The sequence below is a fragment of the Rhopalosiphum padi genome, chromosome 3 (genome assembly GCF_020882245.1).
Source record: "Rhopalosiphum padi isolate XX-2018 chromosome 3, ASM2088224v1, whole genome shotgun sequence".
Classification (NCBI taxonomy): Eukaryota; Metazoa; Arthropoda; class Insecta; order Hemiptera; family Aphididae; genus Rhopalosiphum; species Rhopalosiphum padi.
Window position 1 is genome coordinate 9,528,974 of NC_083599.1, and position 27,739 is coordinate 9,556,712.

The 27,739-nt window shown below is 30.8% G+C and overlaps 1 protein-coding gene across 1 annotated transcript; it reads left to right on the forward strand.

The window, feature by feature from the left end:
- The first annotated feature begins 1,077 nt into the window (after positions 1–1,077).
- Positions 1,078–26,662, forward strand: LOC132926545 (probable G-protein coupled receptor Mth-like 5). Its single transcript, XM_060990906.1, has 6 exons — positions 1,078–1,752; positions 19,039–19,264; positions 20,979–21,279; positions 22,798–23,070; positions 24,477–24,612; positions 25,814–26,662. Exons 1-6 carry the CDS (start codon positions 1,436–1,438, stop codon positions 26,106–26,108), a joined length of 1,548 nt encoding a protein of 515 aa, XP_060846889.1. The 5' UTR covers positions 1,078–1,435; the 3' UTR covers positions 26,109–26,662.
- Positions 26,663–27,739: the final 1,077 nt, after the last annotated feature.

Consider the following 27,739-nt stretch of genomic DNA (forward strand, 5'->3'; position numbering starts at 1 on the left):
TGAACTGAGTGTTAATCGTCAAAGTTCACATTAACATCATAAATTATTCTAATTCTCGAGAAGAAAAAGACATTGCAACTCATGAGTACGATATTTTATGACTATTAGGCGTGATTATAGTCGATAGGTATAATGATAGTCAACCGTAAAATTTTTACAAATATTTGTATTGCCGGAAAAAATAAACACTATTATTTCAAGTAGAATTATATAAACTGTGTGTCCGTTACGACGTTACCTACACGGCTACACGTCCATTGTCAATATATGCCATTAGTCACAACTTTATTCTCATAAGTTATGTGTAGGAATAATTTTTCGTGTATACATATATATATGTATAGACATTTGCCGATTGTCGTGTATAATAACGCATTTGGCAATTGACGGGGCGAACAGCGAAAACAATCACATTTCAAATTCTGTTGAAGTGTTTGAAATGTCACAAATATATCGCCTAAGAGACTCGGGTCGTATTGATCGGCTGTATATACCCTTAAAACGTCGCTACGAAATTCACGAAAATAGAATTTAAATAATGCAAACTGTATAATAAAGAGATGTCGCAGTAGGTAGGAGAAAAGGTCTCGGGATAAGATTTTATTCGCGTGAAGTCAGAAATTTAAATATTCCGTATGTAATAATGTAAATTGTTTATTATCGCACGTCTGTACCTATACACAGTCTATACAGTTGGCAGTTACTAGTTCGGTAATGCATTGGTATAATAGTATAATATGGTCCGTTTTATATAGTTTTTGAAGTTTCGTTAACTCGTCTTCCACCGGCACTCAATCTCCGGAAGGAACTTAATTTTTATTTTCTCTTCTTCTTCTTCTTCTTCTTCCTCCTCCTCGTGAAAACGAAACGCTCGAATATTATACTCGCGACGTCACAACAAACACGTTCAGCGAAGGTATGGCGCGAAACGTGCTGCGGGTGCGCGCGCGCGCCGCGTCCGGCTCGAACACCGTCACCACCACCACATGACGGCGGCGTCCGGTCCCCACCACTCGGAAACCACTACCGTCGTCCGTTGCCGGCGTGCCACCGCCGCCGCACCACCGCCGCCACCACACCGGTTGACGACGGTTAACGAGAGCGCGTGGTGGCGGCTGACAATGAAAAAAACGTAACGAAACCCACCTGAAAACTACGGAATAATAAAACCAGACCCGCGGTGACCGGGCGCCGAGCTCGGGCGCGCGCGCGCGCACACACACGCACACTCGAACCACAACCGCCGCGCAAGGCGACACGATCACACGCGCGCTCGTCACGTTCTCCGCAACCGTCTGTCCGTCCGTCCGTCCGTCCGTCGCCGTATCGTGTGTCATCCTCTGCGCCGCGAACGCGTGTCGTCGTCGTCGTCGTCATCGTCCACCGGTCCCGAGGCGGCCGCTCGCCATGTCGCCGTGAACATGCGGCGGACGCGATGCGCATCATCAGCAGCCGGTCGTTATTGAACGGCGGCCGCGGCCGCGTTCTGCTGCGGCTGGTGTTCGCGGTGCTCGTGCAACTGCACGCCTGCGCGGCCGGACTGCAGCAGAACGCCGCGGCCGCCGATAGTGCGGCCGCGGCCACGGCGGTGGTGCACAAGTGTTGCGGCCGCGACGAGATCGTCGACGTCAACCGGTGCCGGCACGCCAACGAAACCGGCACCGCGCCCTGGACGCCCGAGTTCAGCGCCAGCCACGAAGACGAACCCGCCGCCGGACAGAACACTCTGCCGGCATCGTCCGTGTCCTACAAGTGAGTCGCTTACACGTGAATTCGTCTCGAAATTACATTATTATGTCGTATTATCGTCTAATAGTTTATAATATAATATAATATTGCGTGCTCGAATTGGGGGGGAGGCGCGGGCGGACGGATTCCGCTTTCATTTTTTCATAGATTTCTGCGCCCCCCTTCGATTAATTAAGCGAGGAAAAATATATAACTTTATAGTAGTACCTCACTATATGTGCAAGAGTTGTTTTCTGAACAAAACCAGCCCGTGTACCTCAATGTTTTGTCCAATTCGAGCACTGAATACATTGCGTGTAACGTCCGCGAGTCGCGCGCGAAGTGTCCATCTCCGACGTTAATACCCATGACGACGGCGTGATGGTCACATTCCTACTGCACACAAACCGCGTTTGAATTTAACGGCGAAAAGACTTTCGGGTTGCCCCGCGATCCCATATAAGCGCTGCGTTGGTTATTGTTGTTTGTCTTTTTTCTTACCCCCAAACGAAAAACCGTTACTAAATCGATAACAGAACCCTCCCGCTCGACCATCGACCCCCGAACATCCCCCTTCGAGTGTCCCCGCCGCCAATTATCTGCAGCGCACGCGACGTAGGCGCACACGATAACGACACTCGGAAACGTTTCCGGCGCGTTTTTTCAGCGCTACGCCGAAGTCACCACTTCCTGCAGTAGTTCATTTCGACGGTATACACCTACTACGTTACCTATTACGGTATACCTATACCGCAGGCGATATGCAAATGACAATGACACCACGTCCCGGCGGTACCCGCGCGCAGCTGCTGCTCGAGTCGACACGTTTAATGTCACGGCGGAGAACATTCAAATTTCATTTCAACCGCAAACCCCCTCGTATGTGTTGTAATAATGTGCATAAAATCGGTGTGCACGACGCAGTACTCGCGCCACTATATACGTACCTACCGGACATTCGCTCTCGACGGAACGTGTTGTATAGAATGAGAATTTAACGGTACTACGCCGCACGTGTGTGTCTGTGTGTGTGCGTGCGTGTGTGTGTGTGTGTGTGTTAGGTAGATACTCTGCGAGCTCATCCGTTGTTCCGGGCTGTATATTATAACAATACGGCGACGGAGCGTAAGTAGGTACTATATTATATTATGTATATATGAGCTATGTGATGTACTCGACGGTGTGACGACGGCGGTTTGTATAATAGTACTGTGATTTAATAGTTTATATTTTACGCGCGATAGTATCATCATCGTGTGCATGTTATAATAATAATATTATGCAATGATGCAATCGTATCGAAGGACATGACGTAGTCGCTGCAGCAGCGTATACGTATATTATAATAGTAATTAATATTATTTTGTCGATTCGTAATATATTAAAAAAAATAATAATAATAATAACAATAATATAATAACCGGCACACATGAAGAAAACCGTCGTCACGACGCGGTGCTACAGACGGTGAAACGGTGACGGCAGAGGAGGTAGGGTGAAAGAGAGAGAGAGAGAGACGGGCACCACGCACTCGTACAACAAACACGATCATTGTCACATTATACATTAGATACCTATCGCATACACCATAATAATATACGCATTGTATATTTGTATACATATTATTTATACATGTAGTACCTTACAAAAGGGTAGCGCGTCGAAAACCGAAATAGCGAAATAATAATGATGTGTTCAGACTGCCGCTAAGAGTGTGCGATTATCGAACTGCGTGCAAATAATATTATTATGTTCGTAGCAACCGTAGCTATAACATTTTAAATAATACCATTAAGTAATACTTAACCTAACCGATAATATTATACGTTCTTAGAGCTGTATATTTATACTTATTATCTATGTATTGATCTGATTCCATCATATTTCGGTATTCGTCCGCTATTTATATGGTTTGAACTTTTCTGTGCGACCCTTTCAGCCTTGAAATTTATTTTTATTTTCTCCTACAAGGAAGGTATCTCTATTCTCTATCTCATATTTTGGTACACGAAAACGATAATAATTGATTAATACTTACCGACCTTATTGACACAATCGTAATTATATCCATTTCATTTGTTTTTATGTATTATAATATTTGGTTGAATTATTGCCAGTTGCCACAGTATTGATCCATATTATGTGTTTTGTATTATAATTATTTTATGCTTACAGCAACTCATTTTTAACGTTCACTATATTGGTGCTCGAGTGTTGCTGTCAAAAATGATTTTTACGTTCGAATGATTCACGTTCGTTGTAAACGCTTATTATGTTCAAAATACAAATACATGTAATACACACAATATACGAATATACGATATTCGTCATTTAAGAGTCATCGGAAACAGGTGAATGGAATGGCATACCAATATCATATATTACGTACCCACACGTGTTCGTTTTTTTTTATTCTGAAATCCGGTGAGCTATACCAACGATGATTACCTGACTTAACGTTTTAAATTCACACAACTATACACAAGCATATTTTAGTAGATATAATAAAATAAATTTAGTCGTTGGAGACTACAGAAATTTTAATTTTAACTTCTTTTGAATCTTTTTTTCTCCGTGACCTTAATTGAGGCGGAAAGGAGGCTCAGTCCACTTCATGTAGTAGCTTTTAAGCACACATTTTAAAATGTTGTCCGAAAAGTACGAAGGAACGCTTGGAATTAAGCCGGTAAAGTAAATAGCTGCTTCTGCCAAATGAAAATGTTAGTGCTGGGTTACATAAACAATCACTGAATATTTAATGAATTTAGCTAATGTGTGCTAATAGTCCCTTAAACATAATTTAGTGACTTATAATTGACTTAAATTTGAGTGAACCGTTTAATTAATTAATTTTTTTGCAAACGAGTATATGTTATATATATATATATATATGTAGGTATTTTGGAAAAAAATTTCAATTTTATTAAATTTGAGTTAGAGTTTTGATACATAAATACAAATCTTTGTAGCTTTGTAATTATCATAAATTTAGGTCATTTTTTTTATATTTTTTCGATGAGATATTATTTTTAGGTATTATGTTTGATACTAGACGATACCTGATATCTTGTGAAACCGATATTTTTCTTCAAAAAAAACAAAAAAACTGAATTATATAAACATAAAAAATGTTAAAAATGTAACATTTATAAATTATAGTTAAACCTCAATAGTCAATACCTCATATTGTTCTCGTTCTATTAATTGCGTTCAACAATACATCATTTTTAACTCAAAAGTCTTGTATTAAACCTCAATTTTCAATTCACAGCCCTCTTTCCCTTAAGTTTTTCCACATTAAGCTTTAAGCTATAATATTTCGTTAGCTATAACACTATAATGCATTACGTAAAGACATGTGCAGCTGGACAGTGTGCGCCCGAAATCTCGTACGCTTATTCCGACCTACTAAATCTTCTTGAAAGTTGAAAATCCGTAAACTTAGCTTAACTTAGCTTAAATTTAAATTATAATAATATTATTGTCGTCGTCAGACTGTTGTGATCTTGATTGAACGATATGGTTCCAAAAATGTCCTATATACCAAACGGAGCACTGAAGTCTATCATTATTGAGTATTATGGGTTAGCTTTCCACAGCAGCACCGCTGGTTGTGTGACAACGACGATAATATGTCAATAAATATGTATTATTTAATAATAATATAATTCACACGCGTAATAGCGATTCGACATTTTTACCAGATTACACAACACCGAGTCGGGGGAATCATATAACTCGATATTCAGGGCGAGCTTTTTTTAACACGCTTCCTCGTCATAGCACCGCAGTGAATGCACTTTGACTGACATCTATTTTAATTTAAAATAAATCGAAAATATATTAGGTTTTCGTCGACGTCGATCAGTGATGACGTGCATTGCCGCGTCGGTAGATGATTTGTATGGTAAACCCTCGTTCACAACAAACCGTTTCAGCACATTTCTTCAAAACGCGTGAAAAATAATTTAGGTGACACGTTTGAACTGAGTAGATATCTTGCGATCGCGTACAAAAGGGTTTGTATATTTTCACTCGTTTCGTTTTGCTGGTTCTTTTGTCGAAGAGCCGACTATCCTGCCTATAAAACATATAATAATAATATCGCAGGCGCTGCGACCATAGGCGAGTTGGCTGTGAACACATTAATGACGATTATAATAAATAATAATAATATACTCCGCCAATATAACCGAACACCGTCGTCGTGCCGTGTGTTTTTTCTTCGTCTCGTTTATGTTTTTTATGTACCGAACCTTATGTACTACGCGTATATGTGACTGCGTATATATGGGCATTGCGAGCCGGCATTCCGGAAACCGGTTTTCAAAAACGTTCGCCGATTCGCATTGTTTTTCTGCTATTTCTTACGCACTACGTCCCGCGAATGCGACGTACGCGACAGATATACCTATTGCTATTATTTTTCCATCGGGACGGCTGACCATACGCGCGGTAAAAGTACGTTGCCCGCAGCGCCGCCCGACTGTATAATATTATAATGATGAGCGTCCAGACTTTAATGTCCTCGAAAAGCTTGAAATATGATTCGTTCGTCCGCCGCCTTAGTATTATTAAATTGTGCTATTTAAATTCTTAAAATATGCAAAACAGTGACGTTTTTTTTTTTTTTGGAAAAATATTCTAATTTTTCTCTATTTCTCGGTATACCTATTACGCGCAAAAATGTTTTGTCCTAGAGTTTGTAATAAAATAGGATCTCGTGAATCTAGAATTTTTGACCACGGGATATAGAAATAGTGTATAGAATGGATTATAATTAGTCATCCACATCTTATCTCAGTACATCATATAGATTTATAAAAAAAAGTTGCTTTCACACAATATATAATTATCTTTTTGAATAAAAAAAAAGCCAATATTGTATTATAGTTCTAGCCATGTGTTATTTTGTTATGGGAAATAATAAGAAAGCAAAAAATGAAGGAAAAAAAGTATTGACTTGATTTATTATAGTTTTATAATTTAATATATTGATATGAAAATGTTAGTGTATTTATTCTTTTACTGTTTAGTTGTACGATTACCTAAGTCACCTTAACCAGTGTCCAGTACCCAGAACAAAAAAATTCTGAATACATCACTTATTTAAGTCGTTTTAAATTTATGATTTTTTTTTATGACAATTACTAAACATTTTCCATTTTTCTACAAAAGTCAAAAAGTATTATCATACTATAAATGTTTATTTTACAAAAAGGAAAACAATTGATTTTTTGTACACATTACACATATCTAACACGTCATGTGTATTCACAGATATGACAAATTCTTGAAATATTCCGTCTACCTTAAAATATGCTTTCATATGATATTTAAAATAAACGTTTTGGTATTTGTGTTGACACATCTTATACTCTCTTCAATCGCATACATACTTACACACAAAATGTATGTAAAAATCCAGACCCTTTTGTGCGTTATAAACGTATAATATTATGCGTAGGCAATATCGCCAGATAAATAGAAAAAAGCTTTATGACTTTTATTTTTACTCTTTATTTAAAAAGGAAGTAATAATAATAATAACAATTATAGAACACCAGATGGGATACAAAATATGGAGAAAAAAAATATATATATAAATATATTATAGGTACTTGCGGCCAGCTGCAATTGTTTCTGTTCAATTGCTACAGCTCAAGACTGTTTATTGTTAGTGTGGTTATTTTATGACGACGATGGCATAACCATAATTTATTTCCTTTTTGAACGTAAAACTTTTATTTAAACTATATATTGTGCACTCTTTTATAGTTAATTTAGCAGGCTTATAAAAACAATCGTGTTTTTATAAAACTTACAAAGTTTATTATGAATATAATTTAAGTTCGTAGTTTTATTCAATTAAAAACTTAAATACGCAAAGAATAGGGTGTAAAATCGTTTGTTGAAAAAATAAATTTGAAAGTTTGTTGTTATATTGTCTTTTATAAATCGCAATCAAAAACTTTATAGATTATTATTCGAACAAATAGGTATATTGTTAATCGTTATTGTTTAGATAAATAAATTCATTTCACTGAGTACCTAATAATATTCAAACTAAAAAATATTATTCAATGGACCATTCGATTAGCGGGATTTCAATAATAATTGTATAATACATCGTTTTATAGCAATAGTAGCATATATTATACTGGTTTTTGATACATAATTATGGCTCGTAAGATACTACATTTGAATGTTTACTTTTTTATGCAAAAATTAACTCATTCATTGTTTTTTTTTTTTAAATTCAATTTTCATTCAAAAATGTGAACGCCAATATTGTTATAATGTACGTTATAGTATATATATAATATATGTATATATGAATTTTTGATACGTAACCATGAAAATAACATTATATACTATGAAAAAGAAGTGCGATAACTTTCGATCCCTAAATTTGTATTTATTATCGAAATTAAAATCTTAAAATTAGATATTATGGCCTATCGGATTCTGGCGGATGGTTATATTATGTTCGTCACGAATGAGATACGCATTAAGGGGGGGGATGGCTTCCGCGTGTACAATACATACTCCTCGCGGCGCTCAACAGTGTATTGTGGCACTGACCTTAACACTGACGAATCGCTCAATACGACATAATACGTCTTATTATATAATGTACATTATTATAATATGAGTGTGTAACGAGTTATGTGGAATCGTACCATACAAGGACGGTTACTGCAGCCATCGCCCTCTTAGAATTTTTTTTTACTGAGCCAATATCATATAATATATATATATATATATATATATATATATAATATTAAGTATATATTATATACTGTTGCACGGTAGTGGCGCCGAACTTTAAGTGCAATTATTTTACTCGTAATCTTAATTACAAAAAAAAAAAAATTATCATTATTGGTACATAATAAAAGATACGTACCTATATGACGGTTATGTCTGGTTGAGTGACTTTGGTTTCTTTGTTATTATATAGTATTTTATTTAATATTTATATATTATACTTATATAATTGCCTTACTCCGTATATTATTCATTATCTAGTTCAAAGATTCTCAATTTTTTTTGTTTTTCGTGTACCATTCATGTTCATTCGTCATTCATGACCAGTGATATACCACTAATGACTAAAATGTATAAATATTCAATAATGCAAAACATTTATAACAATAATAACGTATAAACATAATCATTATAAGTACATTTAACAGTGTTATGTGTAAGAAGATTCTAGCTGATTCTAAAATAATATTACACCTGTTACAAATATCAGTAAACATATTTATTTAATAGTTTTCCGTACTAGCTCCACGAGTGTTGCGGCGTACCACAGTTTGAAAACCACTTTTCTTAATTCAATATAGGCGTAGGTACATCGATATCGCTATTGAACGGTTATAGGACAACGAGCAAACAGAAGGGCTAATTATTGTATTCCAATCAATAGGTATCACAGAATTATTAATAAATAATAATGACATGACACGACATTTTAATCATTTTGATATTTGTTTTAGATTATAATGTGGTGTAATAATTTATTTTTTTACTATCAAACAGCGAAGATTAGGGTAGGTGTATTGCGAGAGAGAAGTGATCCGTGGGAAATTTAGGACAGTCCGAGTTTCGTATTGCTGTTTGCATAGAATTATTTAAATAATGTATAGCTATGTTTGTATAATTTTCAGTTTTAAGTGTTCGTTGTTACTGAGAATTTATTGAAATTTACTCCAGTTTAATATGCTATTAGTTATAGTGTTGTTGGAAACATATAGGGAGGTTTATTGTTGAGAGTTGGGTGGATTTGAGAATGATACGATATATGACCAGGAAGATTTTCGACACTAAAACATGTTTGGTATCTTAGTATTGAAAATATATATAATAGCAACTTTTTAGTATCGAAGTTGTAACTCAATTAGGTATTTAACTAATTATTAAAATGCTAAGTTCTGATGTTGCTACATCATTAACAAAATCTAAAATTTACATGATTTTATTTTTCGTTATTCCATAAAAAAAATTAGTTTGCCTGTAATTTGTTTTTCTCATATTATTGTTTATTTTCGTCGAATATTCTTATTTAATAAACATATTTTATTTATTTTTAATAGTTTATCGATTTTAGAATAAACAGTTTTTTTTTTGTGAACATCGGTGTTTTAATAATTTGACTTTTATTTTAATAGCGTTATTATGGTAAATAACGCCTGGCATACTGATTATCATCTTTCAACATACAGTTAAACATTAAAATATAAAATGGATAAAAAAAAAAAGAGAATAACAAAAAATGTAATAACGAAAAAACATTATTGTTTTTAACTTTAATTTTTAATTTTTAGTAAAACTAAAATTATTTTTATAATCCTTCTTATTCAAATTTACAAAAAAATTACCTAAATGTAAAATACTATTTTTATGGTTTTAATTTAATTTTATACATATTCATAGTTCATATTGTGATAAACGATAAAGCTATACAATAGCATAATACTGTACCCATATAGTGTTTATCTAAAACCCACGTATTTATGAGAAAAAAAATAAAGTTACATAATTAGAAAATTATTTAAAAATGTATACCAAATTCCACATCTCTACTTTATAACGATTCGTCGAATTTAGTGTAGGTATATAGGTGTCCAATTCCCAAATATTACTGACACTGGTTTTAAAAGTAATTATTTTACTAAAAATGGAAAACAAAATGTGTGACTTATTTTCATAGAACTATTTTTTTACAAATTTAAAATATACATTTTATTTATTATAGTACTCGAGGCAGGTTAGACTGTAAGTGACTATTGGGGCTGTTATATTGTGTCCAATTTGTCTGAGTAGTTTTTTTTTTAAGTTCGATGGCTGTTGCAAGAGGTCAAACTCTTATATAAATAATATCTACCTCATTTATTTTTTTTCCATTTCGTTGAATTGAGTTGTGTTATTTTTTATTCTGTAGAGTGAATTATATTTTATTTCAATGGTAGGAGGTGATTTAATAAAGCTCGTTATCGAATACTGCAGCCAATACCGATATAAAAACACGTGAGACCATATTATTTTTGTTACTTTTACAATACGTATGCACGATATATTATATAAACATTTTTATTTAATAATTTTCACACAATATATTTTTATAAAATATATTTTAGTTGATTATAATTCATAATAATAATCTATTACAAACACCTTACAATGCCTTTTAATTAATTATTCTCATTTCTTTATCTGCAGTATTGATAATTATATTATGTATAACTTATTTAAATAATTTATAGTCCGTCAAGATTTTAGATATACAAATTTATACCTCATATACTATAATTATGATATAAAATAATCTATTTTTAATACATTTGTAAAGCATTCGATTATTTGGACTTTATTTCCCTAATACTGTTTTTTAAGTATTCTAATTCAATTATTGTTATTACTGCTTTTATATACAAGTAATTTGAGCACCAATTCATTTAAAGAAAAAAAATAATAATATTATGAGATACAAGAAAAATATTCGTATTATTAGAGATAAGATCTATAGTGTGTTTAACAAGATTGTTCTAGGCGAATGGCATTCAACTCGATAAGCCTTTATATACTATCATACAAATACAATATATGATTCATAATCACTTATCGTATTACTATTATGAGACGTTCACAAACTTAAAATGTATTAACAGTGAATAATAAAAATGATTATTATAGTTATTAATGAAACATGTTTTCAAAGCAGTTCTTTTGTTATTTCATTATTTACCAATCGTGAATCGACCAGCTGATGCATTATTAAAGATTTAATATGGATTCGACCAAAAGCAATAATCTCCCGTAGGTCGAATTTAATCTGGAGATTTCTTATTTGAAAACTTGTTTCTTAAAAGTCATATATAGTAAAATATAAACATGTATAATACATTAGCCACTAGTGCGTTTTGAAGTTGTATGACTTCAATTTTTACCAGGGTTGGGCAATCGACGGACCGCGTACCTTTTTTATTTAGACTGTGCTACATTTTCAAATTACTTTAAACAATTTTACCTGTATTTTATTTTTTTTTAAACTTAAAACATGTTGATAATATAAAAAGTAAATGTTACTTATAAATTGTATTGACCTTTTTCTCCCTCTATATTCTTTCCCTAGATTTTAAAATTCTAAAAATTGGCACTCTAGTAACTTTGAGTTTCCCATCACTGATCTATACTGAGCGTTTCATGACTGTATATGTTTATCTATGTTTATCAAAGATACTAAGATTATAAGATATTTTCTAAGCATTTTACAAGAGAAGATTTAATACATTTCATTCGATAATTCATAAAAAAAAAAACTTTATCAGTTCGGTCAACCATATGTTTTCCTACGTATAGAACCACCTATCCCTATAATCTTGCCAACGTAATTATTCATACATAATTGTTGTAATTAATTAACTTGTATACAATCATTATCTTATAGAAACTATTATCATTATTGTCTTAGCGCTAAATACAATAATTGCCGATTGTTATAGTATTATAGTCTTAAAGTTTTAAAAACTTCATAAACACTTCATTCCTCTTATACAAAACAAATAATATTTTGTATATTAATATCATTCACACACTCTGATTTAACGAACAAAATATCTAATCAAAATATAAACAAAAACAATTACGAGATACCCTGTATTGTTTTGTTGACTTACATAAAAAAAAATTGTTTTCTTTTGCGTTTCAATAATGTATAGATATTCTATTCGTACTGAAACTTAAAGTAAAAATACGTCTTTTCGAAAAAGTATTCTATCGTAACAATAAGAAAACGCACAATAATTTCTATCGCACAAGATCTTGGTTCAGTACTAAAAGTACCTATACTCTTTAAACATTGTTTTTCTATCTAAATTCTACAGGCTTGGTCGTGTCCATTTGTTCGAGGAATACGAGCAGTTGGTTTCGTGACCAATCCTAAGATTCCAATTATAAAAGTAAAATTTCATTCAATATTTAAAAAGCGCTATACATATTAATAACTTTGTATATATATACCTATACGCGTGCGTATGACAACCAATTAAGTAAATTGGGTTAAATACCGTAGGCAATGTTATAAAGATCAAATAGATACTGTAAATAATCTTACACATTTGAATAATTAATGCTTTTATTATTTCCTGCACTAAAGTCTGCTGCAGACTACTACAACTAGTGTGCCATTATTACTCAAATAGACACATAATATTTAATAGGTTTTGTATTTTTAAATTGTATATATGACTTAAACTTTATAATGTGGTGTTAATATAAAATTCATAGATTATTGAAGTATAATAATTTATTTAGGTGCATGTAAATTATTTTGATTTTAATGACCTAAAAACTAAACCTGGTTGAAAACTATAGACTTTAAATCACTTGAGTACCTATATATTAATATAATTTCGTTTATATATCATAATTGTTTCATTATAATTTGATGTTTAAAATTTAAAAAAGGCAAACTATATAGATTTTAGTAAATATAATAATATAAATTAATTTTTTTTAGCTAAGAACTTATTGTCGAAATAGCGGCATAGGTACTAGTTAAGTATACATAGATATTAAATTTAAATATAAGTCGAGAATGTAAATTGTACTGTTCCAGTACACCAAATTTGGACTTATAATTTAGTGATAAATTTTGTTTATTAATTATAGTGTAATAAAAACTGCCGGTAATACATTACATTTAAATAAATAAAATTGACCCTGGAAAGACTATACCATCGGGAAAATTTAGTAATTTTAAAAACTAGAAGAGTTTACCATACAATGTGGAGAGTTTATAACCACCAAGCATTTATTTTATCAACTGGATGAGCTATGAGTGCTATGACACATCAAATAAAATGGTTTTTTTTTATCCAAACACATTTATTATTTTTTGCATCACGTTTTAAAAAAATATGATGCTTTTTGTGATCATTTGTAATAAAGACCCAAACTTCGCATTAAGTAATTTTTTTCTTGAAAAATTATGATGATAGAACCAAAAGTTTTTCTAATAGGTACCAGGTACCCATCGCTACTTCTTTTTATTTTTTAGCATTTTGTGTTTATTTATTTTGACTTTTTTTAATTTATGTGTTTTCAACAATTAATTTTAAACTGAATATAAAATTCTGTCGAATTTTCATCTCTCATTATTTACAATATTGTCAAGTATGATAATTGATAATATAAAATGTATTCAGTGTGAATAACATAGTTGACGTCCGCGGTTATTTATTATTATATGCAATGACAATAGAAAATAAATAATTGTATAGGTAAACGTTTTTTTGACATTCACTGAAATGGTATACAAAATCCATTTCGATTGGTTCAGCCGATCTCAACTTTAAGTACCTCTTTATTGTTTGCATGCGAACAATATATGTTTTAATATATTAAAAAGAACGTTTTCCTAACGCCTCATAAAGCTAGGTATAAAGTATATTATATGTATTATCATTTGTAATATGATACCATATGCAATTATTCATTCTAAAACGATGTCCATGTTAATTTGAATTGTTATATTGACAATTGTGATTTACCAAAAATAATAAAAAAAAAAAAAAAAAAAAAAAAAAACGTGAATTTAAATTGCTTTTCTGATTATTTTGCAAAACGAACATAAAAGCGAATTGATTTTGTTTTAATAATGCAAACCAATATTGTTTCAAATACGTTTAGCCATTCGTGTAGGCAGCACGTTTTACGAGAAGAGGGAGGTATCATGAATATATATATATATAATTGTTCTCTCTCTCTTATTGCCCGGGATAAGAAGCCCTAAGGGTGGTTGTAAATTGTATCAAAGTTTACTCAGACGCAATTAACCAACCGACATCGGTGTTTGTAACTTTATGGAAGATAATAATGAACGTAAAGTAAAATAATTTATTATACTGCTTTCAAAGGAATACAAACTCCCATACAAGCACGTCATTGACGTAGAAATAAATAATTGAGTAAACAATATGTCTTAACTCTTTGACTCTTTATGGCTTATGCACATGATAATAGCTGTTAATATTACATAATATGGTGTTATATTGAAAATTATTATACGAATTTAACACAAATAAATACACCTTTGCCACAATTATGAACATGTAGGTACCTAATACGTAACGAAATTGGGTTACTTGTATATGCAAAGGAAACCAAACTACTTTTTCGGAATGAATTTACATATAAAATACAATTAAACCGTTTAGATAAAACACGAAGTAACATATATATATATATTGTAATATATAAAGGGCACTGCAAAAATTCCCAAACTTTTTTCGATGTGAAAAAGCTTCAAAATTATATTGTCCTTAGGTTATAGTTTCGAACAAAATTAAATCAAAGTAAATACGTCATAGTATGCAATTAATTAAAATAATATCGAATCCCTTGCGCATAATAAAACGTCAATCTGGGTGCAATCGAAAGCAATCATTAATACAATTATTGATTATTATTATATTATTATTATTATTATTACTATAAAAACCTTACCATAGAATTTTTAAATTTTATTCTTAGAAATGTACAATTTTGTTTTTGTTCATATCGTGGTAGGCAAAGAATCATTATCAAATAACTATATAGGTATTGGTCGAAATTACATCCGAATTTTAAAAAATGATCTAGTAATATGCTACATGCATCTAAATCCCTAATAATATTATACAGGTACGTATCGAACAACTTGGGCGTGTGTAAATATATAGAATTGAACGAATCGTAATTTGGATTTTTATTTGCCATTATAAAAAACGTATAAAAAATATTTGTGAGAAATAATTCATTCACTTTCTTTTATAATAACGTATATACTATTTACCCTGTTTTCTACTTTTGTGTTAATTGTATTAGCTCTGCAATTATACGAAACGTGTCGAATTTTATGTTATTTTTAATTTTATTATTGTAAAATAGTGTATTGCCAAAAAATTAATATAGCAGCCATATAATCACATAAGTGTAATGATTGTAATGTTTCCCAGAACAGCGGACAATTCATCTAAATTTACTACAGCTCGCGTCTGGTGGATAAATTATTATTAAATATAAAAATAAAATAAAATTAGTTATTTTTGTTATTATTTGTTGGTATATGTAACTGGACAATCACTGTTAAATTAAAAAAAAAAAGAGATAACACAAAAATGTCCGAATATGGAGCTATATTGAGCATATGTATCAATATTCATTATATAAACAATAATGAGTAATGCAGAACGGCAATCTCGATTAAGAATAATTTTGATTACGCACGGAGACGTAAAAAAGTATTATTTGGCACATTGCATTTATAAGAACAACTATATTCGCATTCTTTAAAATGAAAAAGGAAATCTTTTTGATTGTTCTTTCATTGCGTGTAGGTATAACATGCACCCTAAAAACTGCACTAATCATCATTATTCACTACCCGTATTTAAATATATATGTGTAGTGGGTACTTAAGTATTACGGATAATTTTATAAATTGTAATATATTATATAGTATACGTTTAACATGTTACGGCAAACACGTGTCATGGATGTATACCTACAACATATCTTATGATAATTTTTATTTTTTATTTTATTCTAACATCCAAAATGTTTACTGTGCGTGTAGTTGAAATGATAATACATTCATCTATAACTGACTGCTGTCAATTAATGTTAATATATTATGATTATAGTAAAAAATTGTATGTATAAGTATATATAACTATACGTACGTGTCGCAAACTTAATGAGCATCACGATCATCATAATAATTATTAGGTAGTTCTCATAAGTTACTCGTATTTTATTATTTTTTTTCTTTTTTATCAAGCACAGTAGATACTGACGATAGAGTGTAAGACTATAATTATATCATAAAATGATATATAACCATTTTAAGAGCCTAGTGCTATAAATAATTACTCTTTTACTCTGTTAAGTCTGTTAATATAAGGTCGTTTACACATTTAGTGTACCTATACCGTGTGCGGTGTGCCACACTGCCACCTGCCATCTATATTGTCTATTACCGTGTTAAGCTTACCTATAACATATTATATTATTTGTATAACTGTGTGTGAGATGGGCGGTATTTTTTGTGTACTTATTCATACTATTGCCGAGGTGAATGCTCAAATACCGCTTTAATAGTAAAACAATATTATTATTAAAATATCAAAATAGGTTAGGTTAGGTACCATTGTACCATATATAATACTAAAATATTTAAATACTGTATAACAATTAATTAAAAAATTGAAATTATTAATTAAAAAAGATATATATATTGATGTACGAGCACTCTAAGAAAATAACTATTTGGCAATGATTTTTTTGAACATCGATTTACGTATATCTTTTATTATTTTATAGATGTGCCAATGATTTATAAAAGTAATTAATCCTGCAATAACTAGATTCGACATAATTTAAAAAAATAAAATTACATCTAATCTAACTACTTCACAAGCTTTTTAAAATTTAATTTGGGATTATTAACATTTTTATCACGAAATATATTATTATTAGGTACCTACTTTGTTTTACTATAAATTCAACTCTATTCTGAGTTTACATAAAATCATCTAACAAAGTTTGCGGTTTATGTACTTTATACCGCAACCTACCTAATACAATATTAATTGTTGTGTTCGTATTATATAATAATATCTTATTTTACATGTACGTATTACAATGAATGTATCGAGTCCAACTCGAGCGTTTTTATAAAGGACTATTACTGCCTTTCTGCAGGTGTACATAATTTTTACAGTGATATTTTAGTTATAAATAAAAATAAAAATGTTTTTGATTTTTGTCTTCTTCGCCAAGTTCGTATAGTGCAACCGTTCGATTATGTACGATAATAAATATTTTATAATGTATTTGTACCTATATAATATCCATCGAGAAATAGTATAATATCATATGCTGTGTATATACTCTGGAAACGAGACGACAACGCGCAAAAAGTACCTACGCACGATGAGTGCTTTGAGCGAGGTCTCCGGTCGGCATCAAAACCCGGGATCAGTGGGTGGGACTTAGGGCTGGGTGGTTACTGGATATATTATATATATATATATATGCGAAAGAGCGAGCTGAAGCCGACGACGACGACGACGTCGACGACGGTGATGTGTGCGTATACGAAATGCAATAAGGCGAGGATGCTCAATCATGTTGTCGTTCGAAAGGTGCAGATCGATACGGACCGCACTCGCTTAACCGTAATAATCCATCGTCCCGAAAGATATACGTAGGTGTTCGTGCGGTATATTATGTTGATGTTGGGGCTGTGCAGCCTATGTATACAACACTCGCTCTGTCGAATAAAATAATACGGCAGCATTTTTGGAGAAAAAACATCTAATAATTCAACATTACTTATATACATCATATAATAAATAGACAATACCGAACATGAAAATCTAATTCGCGGCTTATGGGCAGGTCGTTTAATCATAAACAAATAAATGTAATAATCAATACAAAAATACATAATATTATTTAATATGATATTATTACATTTAAAATACTGTAATATTGATTTAAATATTACCAATAACATAAAAAAAACGGCTGTTGAAATCGTTTACTAGACAATACTTCATTTTGCATTACATCATATTGTATGATATTACAGTGTTATTGTAACATATTCGATCACGCCGTAATGTATTTCCGTTGCAAGGACTTCGGGGTCACGTGTGTAACACAAAGGCGGGTTTTCGAACATTATTGCTGTTACTGCAGTCATTTATACCTATCATATAGTGCACGTCAATTGTTTGTCAATTATTAAGTCTATTTTATAATATTATTATTGTTAAACATTATAATATATTATTTGATGTAGATTCACATTTCTTAAGACAGCAACGGTAATTTATTTATAGCGACAGTTATCTAATAAAATTTAAAAACAATTACATTCGCGTCATATTTTCGGCCCCATCCGAATTACCAAAAAAAAAAACACGTCCGATTTGCATATAACCATATATGCAATTTATTAGAATATTATATGTTCGTTGGTATGGAGCTTATAAACTTTGAAACTAAAACAAATGTTTTTGTACTTGAATATATAATTTACAATTTACATAACTTGCTAATTTCGTAGACTGCAGTAGCAACGCAATATTTTTAATTATTTTCGTTAATTTACAGAAAATAGATTTGAATGATTGACTAATATAACCATTAGGTATCGCCTAAATGTTTCCTACGTAGAACCATTAATGTTTTAAATTTTGAGACTGAAAATACATTATAATTAATAGCTATCTTTTTTAAAAAAAATTTTAGATTAGCTACCGGGTTCCCAAACTGTAAGACCCGTCAACAATGGTTGGTGTACCATTACCGCGGCTCTGGCGACCGTTTGGTGTTGTATCCGAGCGGAAAACTCAGACACTACGTCCTCAAACACCAACACGGCAGCAACGAAGAACAACAGCAACAGCAACGAGACTTCATCGTGGATCACGAACGGTCCTTCGATTACGAACAAGGATTTTACTGTTTGGACAAAGTAACGATATAATTATTATTAAATATTGTTTGGCCATTGTGATTCTGCGCCTGCTTCGACAAGCGAAATATAATGGTTTTCGACTTTTGGAACGTTTAATTGCTTGTGCACAGTGGCGTATTTACAACTTTTTTGTAGGGGGGAGGGGGGTGAAAAGTTTATTACCTTATACATTTATATGTATAGGTAAATATAGTCAAGTTATAAAATGAAATCAAGCTTTCCGTTCTTATTTGCTAAATCATCAATCTCTGTGTGGGGGGGGGGGAGTGAAAACTCCCAGCACCTCTCACGTAAAAATACTATTACTTGTGCATATTAACGGCATGATTATAGGGCTCAGTTAAACAGGGAATATGAGAGAGGAAAAATAAAAGGACAATATTATATTTATAATTGTTTATACATTTCTGCTTAGCATTTATTCTGCTGCACATGAATTTAGAATTATTTACCTAAAAATGTAATATGTGACAATATTTTTCAATATTAAGAAAATTTATATTTTTATACAATTTGTATAAATCAACTCCCAGGAAAATGTTTGCACACATAAAATTATGACATTATTTCGATGTATCAATGTTTTAGTGTATCTCAGTTAACGGGCAAATCAGCAACGGTGTACCTCGCTTTGTGAACTAATTCGACTGAGGTGGGCAATCCACCTGTGACGTATTGGATCTAAAACTTGGTATATTTTCGAAAGTGTTTTAAACTATTCCCTAAACTTTTCTGATATATTTAAAAACAATCTTATAACTTCCGTCAAAATCGGTTAGTTTTTGAGTCTATTATATGAGCTATACAAACATAATAACATTGCCTTTGGTTGTACATTTATATAACAAACAATAAATTAAATATATATTTTTTTTAACCCCTATAGCAACAAATGGTGGGTCATCTAGTCCAGTGATCTTCAACCATTTTAGACTCGTGACCCACTTTTTTAGGCCTACATTTTTCGCGACCCACGTAAGCTTTGTAAAAAAGCTAAAATTGCTTAATACCTTGCATTAGTACTATTAAAACTGAATAAATAAAAATTACATTTTAGTAGGTATTTTCATTTATTAATTAAAAAATTATTTATAAAAATTATTAAAAAATTATAAATTTAATTTTTATTTTAAAAAGAAGACTTATCGTGACCCAATTTTAAAGCTTACGCAACCCAAAAATGGGTCGCGAGTCTCAATCTAGTCTATACCAATTTTTATTTTTAATTTATAAATGCAATCAATGTGAAACCTTATATTATATAGACAAAAATTATTTAATTATCGTGAACTAAAAAAAAAAAAAAAATTTATAAGTGAACCAACCTTTACCAGCCTATAAGGTTAAAACATTAAAATAAAAACACCTTCCAAATTTCAAAGAATCTATTGATCTTACTGAAATTGGACTAGTAGTTTCTAATATCAACGCGTTCAAACATACAAATTCTTTAGCTTTTTAATATTAGTTAATATAGATATACTCGTATATAATATATATCATCCACATTTGAAGTGTTACTGGGGGAGGGTTTTTTTTATTTCAAAACATCTTTGGCATTAGTTCAAATTGCTTAGCATTTAACTCTTTATACAATAATACATTTATTAATTAAAACTCATACAATATGGTTATAAATAAAACATTAGTAGTTTTTTGAAGTGTTTAATGTTTTTATCACTTAAATTGTTATTATTAATTTTTCTTGCAGGTCATTGACATTGATCGTCCGGACATAAACGCACAAGTGGCCGTCATCTGTACGCCACAGATCCCGTCACCCTGGACGGACTCTGATTTCGTTATGCGAAGGATCGTGAACCCGATTTGCCATGCCATTGCAATGGCTTGCTTGTTACTCGTCGCTGTCGTCCATTTCGTGTTGCCACAACTCAGAGACTTGATCGGAAATATGGTCACAACTCTAGCCGGTTGTATGATCGTAGCCCGAATTGCAAATGTCGTTCGCATATTCGTCGAATACAACGGTCCCATCAGCTATTTAACAGCTGGTATGTGTATTGTGCATAATATGTATTAATGTATTATATAGGTATATTACGTATATTTACCACACATAGTAAATAGTTGTACTGAGACCATTGACTGGCACCTTTGGATTTATCCCGTTTAAATTAAAATAAATTTAATAATGTCAACTAAATGTATTCGTTTTGAATTACGTGCTGATACAAACAGAAGAGATTGCAGAGTATATTATTTAAAATAATACCTATATAGGTAGTAATAATAAGAAGAAAATTATAAAAATCATTAATAGATTTCGTAATAAAAAAGTACAATTACTACCAATAATTATTGATGAATATCTACTATAATATTAAGTTCTGCAGACGGTGAAATGGTCATTCGTTTTACATCTATGAACACCGGGCACCTTTAACCCTATACAACATTAATATTAACACCTTTACTCCGACTTGTCGACTGACGATGATGTTATGATATATTTTATAATTCAAAACATAATAGCATATTATATACAATACATGCAGTTCTGTAACAGTGTTAAGTGTGTGCGTATTACAATCAATTCATTGGCAAGTACATTGCCAAGATAGATTATAAATACTCCGATAAATACCATTATCTACGCCGAGCAACGCGTAAAAGTATAAATCCGTTACAGTGTAATCACAAAAATGTAAATTAATAGTTAATATGCTCCTCGGATAAATATAAACGATATATTGAAATTCACAAACGCCAAAATCATACAATACTATAGGTACGCAACCCTAAGTATCGTTGTTTCGTTTTACTGCGGGTGTCTCGGTTAAATATACGCATAATATTTGGTAGGCGTTTGTCATAAGTCATAGTCCATAACGTTTAAACTCTTTAGCAGTGTATATTATAAATCATTTCGCGTATACCTATACATCAATACGCATTTAACGTTACATTAATCACCGTCGACGGACGAGTGCTGTTGCGTGTTATTTTATATTTTTATTTTTTGTTGTAAATAAAAATGGTATACCTACTCCTTTTTAATACTTACCTACGGATACTCTATAACTTCTCAATAGTGCGTGCGTAATCGAAAGAAATTATTAAATTTATTAGTAGACAAGAGGAAATATTATTTCAGCATTATTTGTGACCATTTATAGGTCGTGTAATATGACAATCGAATACGTTGTATAATCAGTGGCAGATCGCCCCCCTCCCCCCGTTCTCTGAAAAAAAAAATAGTTTGAAGTCCCTGATTTTAGTTTTTGACGTAATTATAGTTTATACTTCAAGGGTAACAAAATTATAGTGATATATTTTTTTATTACTATTACTATAAAAAATAATTGTTTTTTGTTCTGTACGAGACTGCAGTGGAAAGTAACAAATGTATGTACCTAAATAAATACTTTATTAAAATTAATGTGTGCTCTTTAAAAATTGCCCCCCCCCCTGTTATCTTGGTCTGGATCCGCCCCTGTGTATAATTGTATTATAATATGTATATCCATTATATCCATGTATATCATGTATGATTTTTATTTTTCCTTTAGACGCGTTCCTTTACACGTCCACGCTCGGTTCGTTCTTTTGGCTGAACGCGATGGGATACTACATTTGGCGTACATTCAAATCACGGAACGTATTCCTGCGCATTACCGATGGACGCAAATATTGTTATTACTCGCTGTACGTGTGGGGTTGCACGTTAACCATGGGTGGCATGGCGCTTTTTGCACATCTAATATTGGATTCACGTCACAACAACGTTAATAGAAACTATTCGTCGCATCCGTCCACGACCACGTCAATAGAAGGGGCCATAGGTAAGTCGAATCGAATAAACAATATAATTACTTGACAATGAATTGGGCCGTATCATTATCCTCCAAATCGTGTCTATTTCCTTTCAAATATTAAAGTTATTACAATTACGAGACAATTTATTTTATTTGTATTCATGTTTTTAAGAGTTTATAACACTCCTAATATTAATAATATATCAGGGACATACACAGGGGGGGTGTTCAAACACCCTCCGAAGAAATTGGGTTTTTGCATGGTTATTTACTTATTCAATTTTTATGTTAATTTTTTTATATCAATGTTTGGATTTAAAAAAGTTTTTTAAGTATACATAATTTTCATAAATTTTTTTGTATATTTGTTAATAAAAGTTTTACTTTTCAATAACTGATTTTCAAAAACACCCCCCCCCCAAAACTTTTTTTGCGTACGTCCTTGTAATATATTTATTATAGGTAATAAAAAAGTTATAATTTAAAAACTATAATTCGTACATTATATTTTAATTTAATGTTATTATAATTCTAAATTATTAAAAAAATATATATTTTACTGTATTTTATCACAATGATATTTAATTTTAATTTATTTTATAAATTATATTTTGATTGACCTATGTAAAACAATAATATTGAGCAATACTTTTGAGTTTTTACCAGAAAATTATAGTTATCTATTTAAATTAATAAGAGTGTAACAATTTCTTATTTTGATAAAAAAAAAAAGGGATAATAGTCACAAGCTTTTTGTTTTAACGATAATCAATAACAGTGGATTATTACGGTACCGTGTTTTTAGAAAAAATAACTACAGCCAATAAATTATGTGAACATATTATAAATCTACCTCACCGACGTGTTTTCTGTATGAGAATCTTCAGTTATAATTTTATAAATTATAATTAACATGATGACTAATAATGTGTTCGATAAAAGTTAAACATTTTCCAATAACGTACATAGCTACACATAATAATCAAACATTGTTGCATTTGCCTTTTTTTGTCATTATTTGAATTACATTTATTTATAGATAATCCATAAATGTATCTATGACTTTACAAATTCAATGACATTCTTTTTTTAATCGTCTCCATTCAGAAAATTGTCTATCATATTATTATACAATATTATATATCGTTGAATCCAAATAAATTTAACACATACATTGTAGTGATTCATTCTACATCTAATGTACATTAGAGTAGTATTCACTTGCCCGCCTTTTTTGTGTTTGAAATATATTTACTAGAACTCTCAATGTAAAATATGCAAGTACATCAATAAAAACAACCCATATATTTGGTGGTTCTCTGTGAACTGCGAAAAACTATGTACAAGCTGTCTCAGCAGACGTTTAATATAATTACTTATACAGAAGTTTTTATGTCTAAAAACCTAAATTTTATGTTTTTTTTTCTTCTCAGGGTGGCTCGGAATTGCAGTCATATTCGTCCCAGTCATATGTACGATTCTAGTCAATTTATTCTTTTACGTTTCCACCAAGACAGTTATCAAACGGATGTCGACATATGGTCAAATCCATCACAAAATGAAATATAGGTAAGAGCAATATTATTGTTACAGTAATAACTAATAATATTAATTAATGTTCAAAGGGTACATTGATGTCGATGGAGTGTGTGTAAAGTGTATAATATACGGTAATATATTAAAACATATTAAAAAATAATATTGTATTCGTTGTAATAATAATGAATTAAAAAATATAAAATTCAGTGGTAAATTTCTTCGAACAGTGTAAACTTGATTATTTACTTTCAAACTGCCTTAACAATTCATCCCAACTGTAATTACTTTTAGACAAATTATTTCTCAACGTTTCAAAAACTTCTTGTGAGTCCTTGAAATATTATTTTACTAAAACATAAGCATTTTTTAATAAACTTTCTGAAAGAAATTATAATGTTTCGAAATTTAATATTAAAAACTTTGTAATCTTACAAGGAGTCTTTAGAACTCTTTTATTAGAAATCGTTTAGATATGATGAATAACAAATATAAAGTCCTATCTTAAATTATTATTTTTGAATCAAATATTTACTTAACAAAGCTTACAAAAATTTAACATTTATTAATTTATCTTAAAGATGAATATTAAAAATATTAACTAAAAGTTATACACACAAATATTAAAATATAAAAACACTGTACTTTATAGATTACTGTCGTGTCTACTCGATTATATTTACAACGATATTCAAAATGTTTTATTTTTCACAAATATCTTGGAAACGATTTCAATAATAAATTAAACAAGTATTTTATATTTTAATTTTTAATAATCATACTAAATAGAAAGCATACACATAAGTATTATCATGTGATATACATAACCCAATAAGAATAAACATTATAAATAACTTTTAGATATTTGATACTCTAGAAAATGTACTTACAAAACTTGGATTATGGAAAAAAAAATGTTTTATACATGCAACAGTTGTACGTCATAACGGCTGCTAACAACGGATAAATAAATAAAAACAAATAATTGAAAATGTGTTCTGTTGAACACGAATTTGGTATGTTGTACATTTGCAAGGCACCGAGAAAACACACGCGGAATCGGCGTCTTATTAATTTAATACACTTACCCAGTGGCGTAGCCAAGGGATGTTTTATATGTTGAAATTAATCGTGTTTTACTCGTAGACCTAATATACTCAGTCTACAACTAGCATAGTCGATAGTTTTATAACGGTTTTAATGAAGCTTAACGACATTTTTTTCTCGCCCGCAGTTTCGACATGTTTTCCAAACTGTTCGCGATCATGGTGGTCGACCTGACGCTGTTCATATTGTCGTGGACTCAACACGACTCGCTGTTCTACGTGCACGTCGTCTTCAATCCGATCCAAGCGGCGCTGGTACTCTACGTGACCGTCATCCGACCGAAACGCGTTAAGTTTCTGCTGCGCAAGGCCTGCTGCTACGAGCGATGTATTTTGCCGTGTTGCCGACCAAAAGAAACAGACGTACAAGCTGGCACCGAATGGGGAGAGGAAATGATGGCATTCAACACTGCTGACTATTAGCGATTTTTTTCACCCCAATTTCATTTGACGAAACACGTATTACGTAATATGTTTTATAAGAATGTACGTACTCTGTGTTAGTCAGGTCATCTTGATATTATTATAGGTACTAATAAAAACGAATGTCATCGTATTTATATAATATTATGTCCTTATTCGATAAATATTACAAACTATAATAATTAGATTTTACATTTTTATAATTTTTTTTATTATATATTTTTTTTATATATATATATACAAATCGCCATTACAATAAATGCAATAATAATATTTATACAAAATATATGTAAGATTTTGCGTGTACTTATTATAATTGCTGCTATTTTATTTAAAGTGTCTACCTATTCATCATTCCAAGCGAAATATTATAAGCAAATATACTTTACTACTTTTACTATATGATATAGGTACAAAACATTCAATACTTAGTGATTTTGTTAAGTTATTAAAAGTATTCAAATGTGAGAAGTACTCCAATTATTTTTTTTATAAACAAGTACAGTTTTGAATACTTAATATATTTGCAATAAAGTATTAACGGCTGCAACTTATTTGTGCATTTTTTTTTTTTTTTTTACCTGAAAAATCAAACTTGTTTGGGGGCACACGGTGATATTAATTGTATAACTAGTTTGCGCACACAACAATAATTGTAATTCTCAAAATACAATCGGAAACAGAATTTAAAATAACATCAATCAATAAAAATATAAATAATTATCGCCGAAAGAAGTCAATAGAATCAATTGAACATCGTATAAACTCATAGACAAAATATCATAGTGTAAAATAGACCAAATTAAATACTTGCAAATAATGGGAAACTGTTATTACGGAAAATAATAGACACGTAATTCTTATGAACAAATTATATATATTCAATTTATTAAAATTAACAATTATTAATAAATAAGTATTAACATGCATTTTTAACTTAAACTGTGAGTATTAAATATTAACAATTATTATTTAGTGATATGCAAGTATCAACCAAATCTATGAACTGGATACAATCATAGACAGTCCTATAAGTCTGTTAAGGGGGAAAGAAAATGTATATAAATACTTTTAAACAAGTACTAATTATTAACAATTATTAATAAGCAAATATTAACATGCAAGGTAACTAAAAAGTAACTGTGAGCAAACCATGTGTATGGTTTAAAGCTCAACTGTTTTTTGGTATTTGTGCGCAAACCAGTACCGCCAGTACCTATTTAATACGTATTCTACAGTATTATTTTTAAATTTTTTAATCATGTAAAATACTTTAACCAATTAAACTGATTCTATAAATATAATAAATATCTAGTTTTTTAAATTACAAATTATTAAAGGATATTATGTTAAAATAATTATTTAAGTTATTTTTCGTTTTAAATATTTAATTTTGTCATAGTCTAAACTTCTAACAGTTATGAAACAAAAAATTGGACCTGTGTACTTGTATATATTTAAATTGCAAAAAAAAATTAAATTGTAATTTTATAAGTACAGTTCAGTATAGGAATCTTGTATGTAATATTTTATCATAAATTAATGGAAAACTTCAAAAGTCAAACATAAAAATAAAAATATAAAATAGTAAATAGAATGTTTAGAAAATACTAATGCAAATATTTGGTCAT